At 44.7% G+C, this 11,931-nt stretch overlaps 1 protein-coding gene across 1 annotated transcript; it reads left to right on the forward strand.

Moving 5' to 3' along the window:
- The first annotated feature begins 3,300 nt into the window (after positions 1 to 3,300).
- On the forward strand, positions 3,301 to 6,343 carry LOC144587510 (uncharacterized). Its single transcript, XM_078388400.1, is given in 3 exon segments — positions 3,301 to 3,448; positions 4,530 to 5,644; positions 5,646 to 6,343. Coding segments are annotated over 3 exon segments (1,185 nt in total). The 5' UTR covers positions 3,301 to 3,414; the 3' UTR covers positions 5,682 to 6,343.
- Positions 6,344 to 11,931: the final 5,588 nt, after the last annotated feature.

Consider the following 11,931-nt stretch of genomic DNA (forward strand, 5'->3'; position numbering starts at 1 on the left):
TTATGAGGTGGGCTTTAAACCTGCAAGATTTTGACTTTGAAGTGAAGGTGGTCAGAGGGACAATGAACTGTGTTGCTGACGCCTTGTCAAGAAGACCCGACGAGTGAAGACGGCGAAGAAACCATGGACTGTGTATATTGGTGACCAAAAGTTAAATGTACCTGTTTATTGAACAGGCTTGGTTTGTATTAATAAAGGTAACTTAATGTATTGCAAATATTAATGTATAAATGCATAAGTGATATGTTTGACCTAGAGTGAGTAAGTATGGGTTATGGGATTGTATTATAATGTATAACTGTTTATGTGTTTTGATCCTGGTTGTTTTTTTGGAGAAAAGCACATTAGCTTTTCCCCCGTAAAACAACTTATAAAGGGGGGAGGTGTCACATACCGCACTGATGGTACCTGTCTGTCATGGGTTTGGAGGGAAAGTTCCATCCTATGGGGAGTGGAAGGCGGGACATCAGGGGGGAGGAGCTGTACTGTATATATTTGGGGGAAGTCCTTCGTAAGGGAGCTGACGTGGAGAAGTGGAGTTGGAGTCTGTGGGTCAGACTGGGTACAACTGTTCGTCAGATAGTACATACCTGATAGGTTCAGGTTTCTATCTAGGTAGCCAGAACGGATAAGTTCAGGGTCTGTGCGTTACCTTAAAGTGTTCCGTGGGAACCAATCTGTTGTATATGTATGATTGGGACTATCCCAAGTTCCAGTATCCTATTTACCTGATCCTTTTATTTACCCTGTTTGTTTTTTCAATAAACCTTGTTCTCTTGTTCGTTAAAATCCATTCCTGGTCTGGGTGACTTGGGAGAGCGAAGGGTTGGTGGCAGCATAACTACAGGGTGGGATACTCCAGTAGGTCTGGTGTTGTTACAGTCTGCCTTGGATTCACATTGAAATCATTCTATCATTTTTGAGATTATATCCCATTACAGCTTTTCCCACTCTTTTGTTGACTATGAATTAAGTTTGCAAAGGTTTTACAAGGTGCACTAACGATTCCAAGCATTTAAAACAGGTTTTGAACATTTTAAGACACTTTAAAAATAGCGAAAACGGACCTGTCAAAACCATTGAAATGCACTGAATAGGCTTCATTGCATTCCAATGGGGGAACCGCGATTTTTGCTTAAGGACGGCATTAGAGTTATATGCAGATTTTGAACAGCAAGGAGGCCCGGCGCCCCTAACCCCAGTGTTGTACAACCCTTCCCACCATTAATCTGGCACTGTCTCTTTCTTCCCTTGAACCCGTGTCACCACAGCACCCGAAAGGCTCCCATGGAGCAAACTGGGCTGCTCCCAATAATTGGACCTATTAGGCACCTGATTTTGAGTATATGTGTAGCTAAAACCATAAGAAAGGTTGAGTTTTTCAGCCCAGGGAGGTGCTTGTGGGGTTTTCAAATCCGTTCTGCATGGGGTGGGGAGAAGAGATACAGCACTTTCTGATGGGTGCTTGTTCTGACAGGCAGCAGCGAGGGGATCCATTTTACCAAGAAAGAAAAAAAGATGGTACATTTATTCCTTTTGATGTGAATATTTTATTTGTGTATATATGTGTATTTTTCTTTTATTTATTTAAAGTACAGTACTTCAATGGAGACCTGATTGTGAAGCTTGCTTGCCGTAGGGCACAGAGCTTGGGGGGCAGGATACTGGCTGCACAAACTTTTGTTTTCTTCTGACCGAGGGTGTGACTACACAGCGAAGGGGATGCAAATTCACCCACGTTGACTCATTGTGAAGTCCCACCAGAGAATTTGAGCCTGTTCAATTTAAGTAGCTATACTTCAGTCACCCTGCAGGTGGCGCTGATCAGAGAACTGTGTTCTTTGTTCGTAGTAGAGCATTGCACAGATTACAATTGTGGGTGTTTATGAAATATAGGTAAAATTAAATTTGCTCATCAGCCAGTTTACAGTGCAATCCTTCAATAAGTCACAAGACAGCTTTTCCTTAGACAAATCTTAGAACTGCAGAGCTGAAAGGGACCATCAAATAGACCATCAAACCCAGGCTTTGTCAAGGAGACCCAGTGGGGAATTGAACTCCCAACATCTGGCTCTGCAGCTGGATGCCTAAAGCCCTGAGCTATCCAGCATGGAACCTGTTAACCTCTGGAGGTGGTGACCATTCCAGTGTTGAAAAAATCAGAGACTAGAGATGGGGGTATTTGTATATGAATATCCCCACACAGCTGGGGCCAGACCGTCCACTCATACATCCGCTGGCAGCAGCCTCGCTCATCCTTCCAATCACTCCCAGAGCCTCGTTCTCTTCCTGATTGGCTGGCTACTCGGCAGCCATATAGGGAGACTCGTCTTCCCTCCCCCTGCCTGAAGTGGCCAGCTGAATGGGACAAGAGCAGTCCTCCTTGAGTGACTGGAAGGAAGAGCAAGGCCATTGCTGCTGCCAGATGTGTGAATGGACGGTCCAGCCCTAGGAGCAGGATCTTCGTTAAGTCCAGCTGCGTGGGGCTATTCACATAAGAATACGAATACAGTCGTGCCCCGCTGGACGATTATCCCGCTCTGCGACAAAACTGCATTATGTTGCCGTTTATGTGATTGCTTTTGAAATTGCAAAATGATGGTTTAAATGGGGGAATTTTGCTTAGCGATGATCGGTTGCCTGCTTCGGGAACCGATTTTTGCTTTACGACGATCAGCAAACAAAATCGCTGCCGGCTGAAGAAAATGGCTCCCCGCTGTTTTCTAGAACGGATTCCTCACTTTACAGGCACCCAAAATGGCCGCCGTATGGAGGATCTTCGCTGGACGGTGAGTTTATCAGCCCATTAGAACGCATTGAACGGGTTTTCAATGCATTTCAATGGGATTTTTTCGTTTCGTTTGATGATGTTTTCGCTCTACAGCGATTTCGCTGGAATGAATTAACATCGTCAAGCGAGGCACCACTGTACCCCCATCTCTATGGGAGATCCATCTGTCAGCTATACTTGGATTTAGATTCCTGCATTGAAAGGGGGGGGGGGTTTGAACTCAATGGCTTTACGGGCTCCGTCCAACTCAATTATTCTAGGAATAATCCCTACCTCCCGTTTTTCTTCAATAACTAATCAGAGCCATGGTGTCCTTGATCTTGAACATACTATATAGTCATGATCTTTCATGGATGTAGAAAACCTTGGCTTGTATCGAGAAGGCTGCAAAAGCTAGATGCTGACATCTACTGCCCAGCCACATCCTCTTAAACAATGCTTTGGAATTGGTTTGTAAAGAACATTTATGTTACCTATAAAAAACGGAGGAAAAGTGTATTTATTTATTTATTTGCTTGCTTGCTTGTTTGTTTGCATTCCAGGACTTGGTGTTCTTTGAGGCAGTGGCTGTGCGTCTCACTCCGAGGTGCAGCGGGTTTTGCTGGATCCTGCCCAGGGAAATCATGGAAGAGACCTGTGAGATTGTAGTCTGTCTCGGTATGGCCTCTCTCTTTTTCTCATCCATTATAGCGAAGGTGATCCTGATGACAGTATGATGATGAAAATCATGACCGTTGTGTTTTTCTGGCCCATTTCCTATATTATTTACCTTGAGGTCTTTGTAACCTGGTTTTTTTGGGGGGGGGGCACATCCCTCTGAAAACAGCATGCACAACCAAAAAAAATTGCATTACAATGCGGTGAAATAATTTGAAGTACCGTATCTACGAGGGAATTAGTAGTGAACCCTATACATAGCATGGTCTTCTGGTAATTGCATCATGGGAATACCTCTTTTGAGCTTTTTTTCTTTCAATATTTTAAATAAGGGGAACCACAGATACCAATCTGGCAGATATGGGGGTCCCTATTGTATAATATGCTAAACAGAGTCCTGTCAGTTACTGATGTTAAATGCAGAGGCATTAAACTGTTCTGGTGAATTGCCACTAGTTAAGGAGCCAATGCTTGTATCCCTCATTGTGCACCAAAAACATTGCTAGGTTCATTAGGAGAGTCTCCAGCATTTTTTCTGAACCTGAAACCCATTCCTTTGCAAAATTGTGCTTCACTGGAAATATGTGAAACTGCTGCTTCTCCAGCTAACTTTATACTCTCTCTACTGCATCTGGAAGCATCCCTCCAAAACTTCTAGTCCAGTATACTGAAAGGCTGCTTCCAACTTTTAATTTAACTTGTTCAGTGGTCTGACACTCTGGGAATTGCTGGATAGTTCAGTGGTTGAAGTATCTGCCTGCAGAGCCAGAGGTTAGGAGTTCAATTCCTGACTGTGCTTCCCTGATTGAAGCTGGACTTGATGATCCATAGGGTCCCTTTCAGCTCTGCATATATTATTATTATTATTATTATTATTATTATTATTATTATTATTATTATTATTATTATTATTATTATTATTATTATTATTATTATTATTATTATTATTATTATTATTGTTGTTGTTGTTGTTGTTGTTGTTGTTGTTGTTGTTGTTGTTGTTGTTGTTGTTGTTGTTGTTGTTGTTGTAGTAGTAGTAGTAGTAATTCCAATTTGTACCGATTTCTTATCTCTTTTTTAGAAGATGACAAGCTGGAAATGGAGAATATGAGAGAACCATGTGGGATGGCCTGGGAAGGACAAAAGTACAGAAATAGGAAAGATCAAAAGAAGAAAACAGAAGCAAATCCACAAAGAAAGAATAAATCCTCTGCTTCTCCGGGCGATGATCCACATGAGATCATGTGTGAAGAAAAATCGGAGAAAGGAAAGGAGAATAAGAAGTGCCCTGTATGTGGAAAAGCTTTCAGTTGTGCCTCCAAGCTTATCATTCACTGCAGGCTCCACACTGGGGAGAAACCACACCAGTGCTTGGCCTGCGGAAAGCGCTTCATTACCAATTCAGACCTTACGAAACATCAGAGGATTCACACGGGAGAGAAACCCTATAAATGCTTGCTGTGCGGAAAGAACTTCCATTACAAAGGAAACCTCACGACACATCAACGGATTCACACAGGAGAGAAACCTTTCATCTGCTTGGACTGTGGGAAGAGCTTTGGCCGGAAGATGCACCTCACGGCCCATCAGAGGATCCACACTGGGGAGAAACCTTATAAATGCTTGGAGTGTGGGAAGAGTTTCAGTCAGAAGGGAAGCCTTACCTCTCACCATAGGATTCACACTGGGGAGAAGCCGTACAAATGTCTGGAATGTGGGAAAAGCTTCAGCAACAGCGCAAATCTCACAGAGCACCGGAGAATTCACACCGGAGAGAAGCCGTACGAATGCTTGGAGTGCGGAAGCAGCTTCAGCCAAAGGCGATACCTCAATTCTCACCAAAGGATCCACACAGGGGGGAAACCCTATAAATGCATGGAGTGTGGAAAGAGTTTCACCCAGAACGACAAGCTGACGTCGCACGTAAGAATTCACATGGGGGAGAAACCGTACCAGTGCTTAATCTGTGGGAAAAGTTTCAACAATAACACAAACTATTTGGTCCACCAAAGAAGTCACACTGGCGAGAAACCCTACCCATGCCTGGAGCGTGGAAAGAGCTTCAGCCATCGGTCGAATCTCACATCCCATGAAAGAATTCACACCGGGGAAAAACCCTTTAAATGCTTGGAGTGTGGGAAAAGCTTCAGCGGGAAAGGAAACCTAGTTAGACATCAGACGGTTCACAGCGGGACTGGAACCATTTCACTGCTCGGAGTATGGAAACAGGTGAAATCAGAAGAAACGTCCGAGTTCTCATTAGGAAATTCACACAGTGGGGAAGCCATGGAAACGTTTGGCGTGTGGAAACAGATTAAATTAGAAGATGAATGAACTTCCGTTCAGTGAGGCATCCCGGGGATCAGAGACATACATTGGGGTTGAACAGCTGTAGAGGTTCGAGGGTGGGACCTGCATCTGCCCCAAGTGACCAGGAGGGGTCAAAAAGTTGTGGCATTGAGGGAGGGGTGCCCAAATAGTATTGAAAAGGACAATCCTGGCTCCTGGAGGCACTGTTTTCCTTTTCAAGGGAAGACAGGCTCTAGGAGTTCCTGGGGTTTATATATATATATTTGAAAAGTGGACTAGGCTTCAGGAGAAACACACAGGAGTACTTTTCATTAAAAGACTTCATGCAGGGGAGTTAACTGTATATTATATATATATATTTGTTATATAGAACAGTGAAATCAAATGTCACGCAACGGATAGATGGCCAGACTGTCGCTCAGGAGAGCTGGTTTCTTATCCCTGCTTGGCCAGGGAAACTCACAACGTGTGTGTGTCTGTGTGCGTTAATGGTGAAGCCACTCCTTCGACACTTCACATACCTTGAAATCCCCGTGACGACTCCACAGCATGTAACAACAATAAATCTGGAACAGGATTCAGTCTTGTTTATCTTGCACTTAATTGTGAGAAACTCACTGAAGAGGTACAGTAGGACCCTTTTATCTGTGCGGGGATTGGTTCCAACCCCCCCCCGCAGATGCTGAAAAATGTGGATTATAGCAAACACTACAGTTGTGCCCCCCTTTATGATTGCCCTGCATTACGATGAAACCGCATTACAATGACGTTTTTGTGATTGCAAAACGATGGTCTGAATAGGCTTTTTCACTTTGCAATGATCGGTTCCCTGCTTCGGGAACCGATTCTTCACAAAACGACGATTTTCCTACAGCTGATCAGCAGTCTCAAAATGGCAGCTAGGTAAATAAAATGGCTCCCCACTGTTTTCTGGGACGGATTCCTCGCAAAACAGCCACCGAAAATGGCCGTGCTATGGAGGATCTTCACTGGATGGTGAGATTTTAGCCCATTGGAACACATTAAACGGGTTTTAATGCGTTTCAATGGGTTTTTTATTTTCGCATTACGACGTTTTCGTTCTACAGCGATTTCACTGGAACGAATTAATGTCGTAATGGGAGGCACCACTGTATTTTAATAGGAAGCACTATGGCATGTTCTCTGACTCCCTCTAATGGCCAGTCCTCGTAATAACACCATGGAAATACATTTTTCTAGACCTGTGGTTCCCAAACATTTGGGAATCACAGCTCCTTTCATTTTATGGCCACTGGCTGTGGCTCCCCTTGTTCTTGAATCGTTTCCCAGCCATTCCCATCTCCTCTCCTCTCCCCCTCCTCTCATGTCTCGATGCTGGAAAACCCCAAGGGTACCTACAGGCGCTTCCACTGGGGACCATAGAGAGGGAGAATGGAGCGGCAGGCACACAGTCTCCACTTCCTGTTTCTGTTAGAAACAAAGCAATAGAGAAGCTTTTTATAGAGCTATGAAAGTAATAGAGCTGTTCATACAGCTATGAACAGCTTCTCTATAATTCTCATAGTTCTCTGTGCCATCTCTTTTCCCATAGCACCCCTGCACTGCACCCCCTGGAGCCACGGCCCACAGACTGGGAACCCCTCATTTCTGACTCCCTCTAGTGGCTAGTTCTGGTAACCATATTTCTAGAAATATATATATTTATAGAATTTTTCTTTTAATATTTTCAAACTGTGGATATGATTCCCATGGATAAGAGGGCCTTACTGTATATTGTATAAATGGCCATCATGCAGGGACCCATAGGAATGGTAAGAATGTGCTGAAGGCACTGAAAAGGAACTGAAATGTTTATTTTCTCTTCAATTAGTACACTGCGATTAATAAAGATCTACCAACCACTGGTATTCTCAGAGTGTCAGAGGAAGTTCACTTCTGGTTGATAGAAAAGCTGAAAAAAAGCATATTTGGGTTAAAGCGGACCGCCCCCTCTTATCTGTCTAGAGATCCCTAGGCACAGAACTGTCATTGTTTTAAAGAAATAATTTTCCCTCAAGGGAAGTGAGAGGTGATGGTCCACAGATATCCAGGAGCTGCACAGCAGACCCCCATTCAATGTTATTACTTATATTCTTTTTATTGCTGAGTTTTCGATGCAATACAGTCAGTGGCACACAGCTCTGACATCGTCTGTGGGATGGGAGGAGTGTAACTACAGTGGACCCTCGACTTACAGACGGCTCGACTTACAGACTTTTCGAATTACAGACTTCTCTGGCCGCAAAATTTAGATTCGACTTGCAGCCGGAGAATCGACTTACAGACCAGAAAAAAAACAAAATGGAACAAAAATAGAATAAAAACTTCCAGTTATGGGATTAATCGGTTTTCAATGCATTGTAGGTCAATGGAGATTCGACCTACAGACTTTTCGACTTGCAGCCACCATTCTAATACGGATTAATTCCGTAAGTAGAGGGTCCACTGTATTGTAAACCAGTAAGGTGTTTTGGGACAATAGGTTATCTATTTGGAAAAAAAAACAGGAACCTCCTCAAAAGTCCAGCAGTGTTTCTCCAAAAGGAGCATTTATTCTGGCTTTTGAAGTCACGGGAATAAGTTTGTGTGGGTGCCAGACATGGACCCCTACCCACCACACCTTTTCATGGTTAGGATTCTTGGATCAGCCATCTTCTCCAGCTGTTGGGTCTTTGAAGCACCATCCACCAGCCTTTTAAAAGTTTTCTCTGTTTTAAAGGCTGGGTACTCGGGGCTGGTTTTGTCAAAATAAATAAACGTTCTGGTTTCCACCTCTTCACCTGCATCCACACCCTCACTGCTTGTTCTTCCGCTGGGTTGCCTTGGGATGCGTGAGGCCTCCACCCCATAACAAACACTCTGGGGTTCTGGCCCACTGGTGCGGCTGCGCTGCCCCAGGTTGGATATCAGCCTTTATCCATTCTACCTCTGTCCAGGTTTCTTCTTTAGGGAATAACTGATACAGTGGGGAGCCAGCCTTGTGGGGCACCACCGGTGGTCCCCACCCTAAGAGGAGATTCACCCCAAGCCCTCTGGCCCAGCTGCCCTCATATTTCTCAATGTTTATGGCTAGTCCTTTGCTCTGTCCGGGGAGAAGTAATGCATTTGGCCATGAGGCTTGTGTTTTCATCCTAGGTGGATTGGGCCCAGAGGGGAGAGGACAGATGCAGACTGCTGATCTTTGCAAGCCACTGCTTCCAGGATGGAGAAGGGCCTGTGACAAACCCAGACCTACTGGGATATGCCACACTTTCACTAAGCTGCCACCAACCATTCCCTATAAGAAGTCACACAGACCAGGGATGGATTTTTAACAAATAAAAGAACAAGGTTTATTTACATAACACACAGGGAAAATAAAATGATCAAATGAATAAGATACAGTAACGTGGCTTAGTCTCAATCATACATACACTAGTTTGGTTCACTCAGAACACTTTTAAATAAAGCACAGACCCTGAACCTATCAGTTCTGGCTAACCCTACAGACACCTGAACCTATCAGGTTGGTACTGACTGACACACAGTAGTACCCTGTCTGACACACAGACTCCCACTCCAGCTTCTTCTCTCAGCTCTCCTCCAGCTTCTCTCCACACAAGCTCCACATATTTATACAGTACAGCCCCTCCTCCTGATGTCCCGCCTTCCACTCCCCATAGGATGGAACTTTCCCTCCAACCCATGACAGACAGGTAACATCAGTGCTGTATGTAACACCTCCCCTCTTTATAAGTTGTTTTGTAGGGGGAAAGCTAACGTGCTTTTCTCCAAAAAACAACCTGGTTAAAACACACAAAAACAGTTATACATACAATATCATACTTACTTATACTTACACTCTAGGATAAACTCATCAATTAGGCATTTAAACATTTACCATTTACAATACATCAAGTTACCTTTATTCATACAAACCAACATGTTTAATAAACAGACACATTTGACTTTTTGTCATCAAAATATATACATAGTCCATGTTTCTTTCGCCGTCTTCATTCTTCAGGTCTTCTTGACAAGGCGTCAGCAACACAGTTCACTGACCCTCTGACCACCTTCACTTCAAAGTCATAGTCTTGCAGGTTTAAAGCCCACCTCATAAGTTTACTATTGTGGGTTTTCATTGTCTTTAACCATTGCAGTGGTGAATGGTCAGTGCACAGAATAAAATGTCTTCCCCAGATGTAAGGCTTGGCCTTCTGGATCGCGTAGACTATGGCCAGGCACTCCTTTTCCACGGTTGCCAGATGTCTCTCACCTTTCTGGAGTTTCCTACTCAGGTAGGACACTGGATGCTGGTCACCATTTTCATCCTCCTGGCAAAGAACTGCTCCTACCCCGCTGTTAGACGCATCGGTGTAGATGATGAACTCCCGGTCGAAGTCTGGAGCACGCAGCACTGGATAATTGATGAGCGCCTCCTTCAACCTCCGGAACGCCTCCTCACAGTCGCTGGTCCACGGGATGCGGTCATCAGTCTTCTTCTGCGTCAGATCGGTCAGCGGAGTCGCCAACTCGCTAAACCTCGGGATGAACTTTCTGTAGTAGCCCACCAACCCAAGAAATGATTTGACTTTTCTCTTGGTGTTGGGTCTAGGCCAATCACGAACTGCTTCTATCTTGGCCTCTAGGGGTTTTATCACTCCTCCCCCTACTATGTGACCCAAGTATTTTATTTCTGGGCTACCCAGCTGCAGTTTGTTCTCTTTGCAGAGCCTAGGCCAAAGAGCCTCGTGGCGCAGTGGTTAAAACGCTGTACTGCAGCTAAAACTGTGCTCACGACCTGGGGTTCAAATCCCAGGTAGCCGGCTCAAGGTTGACTCAGCCTTCCATCCTTCCGAGGTCGGTAAAATGAGTACCCAGCTTGCTGGGGGGGCAATGTGTAGCCTTTATAATTAAAATTGTAAACCGCCCGGAGAGTGCTTGTAGCGCTATGGGGCGGAATATAAGTCCAATAAATAAAATAAATAAAATAAAGCACTCCCTCCCCTGGGTTAAAGCGCCTCTCCCTGCCTTTCTGGTCATCCCAAGCTTTCTTTCTGACCTTTTGAGCTTGCAGGGTCTCTGCTGCTAGCTCTAGGTTTCTCTTTAGGTCATTCATCAAGGTGTCTATGTATGTCACAACATCTTGTGGGTCATCCTGGGTGATCTGCTCCCAATTTTGTTTGATCAAATCAAGGGGCCCTTTCACCCTTCTCCCAAATAAAAGTTCAAATGGACTGAACCCGGTACTGGCTTGTGGCACTGATCGATAAGCAAACAAAAGGGATTGCAGCTTCTGGTCCCAATTGTTTGGATTCTCTGCCAAGTAAGCCCTAATCATGCGCATCAGAGTCCCATTGAACTTCTCCGTTAACCCATTACTTTCAGGGTGATAGGCAGTGGTTTCCTTGTGCTTAATTCCACAGATTTGCCATAAGCGTTTCATGAGCTTCGATGTGAACGATGCGCCCAAATCTGTGATTATTTCTGAGGCAAATCCCATCCTGGACATATACCCCACCAAGGCATCTGCCACTATGTTAGTTTCAATGTTAGTCAAGGGTATGGCTTCAGGGTACCTCGTGGCATGGTCCACAATGGTGAGAATGAACCGGTTCCCCCTCTTTGTGGCCTTGGGCAAAGGTCCCACAATATCCACCCCTATGCATTTGAACGGAGTGTCAATCACAGGCAAAGGGCACAACTTTGCTTTGGTCCTGTCGCGGCTATTCCCCTGCCTTTGACACACATCACATTGTTTACAGAACTCTTTGATCTGCTTCCCTATTTCAGGCCAGTAAAAATTCTGTGTGATTCTCTGCTGTGTTTTGTTCACCCCTAAGTGCGCAGCAAACATGTCAGAGTGCCCCCTTTGTAAGATCATGGGGCGATACTTTTCAGGTACCACTAGCTGACTTCTGATCCCATCTCCCCCTTTTGAGATATTCCTCAGGGTCTCTCTATATAAAATTCCCCTTTTCTCTCGAAATCTCACTGGGGTTTCAGGTGTTAGCTGGGCGTCTGTCACCTGTTCAAAACATTTTTGGAGAGTGGCGTCTGCCTTTTGCTCTTGGCCAAATCGGCTGTCTGTGGTTAAGGTTTCCACCACAGCTTCGGAACTCCCCCCACCTGCTTCCGTCTCGGGCTCATCAGTACCCCCCTGAACTGTC

Source organism: Pogona vitticeps, chromosome 2 (assembly GCF_051106095.1).
Source record: "Pogona vitticeps strain Pit_001003342236 chromosome 2, PviZW2.1, whole genome shotgun sequence".
Classification (NCBI taxonomy): Eukaryota; Metazoa; Chordata; class Lepidosauria; order Squamata; family Agamidae; genus Pogona; species Pogona vitticeps.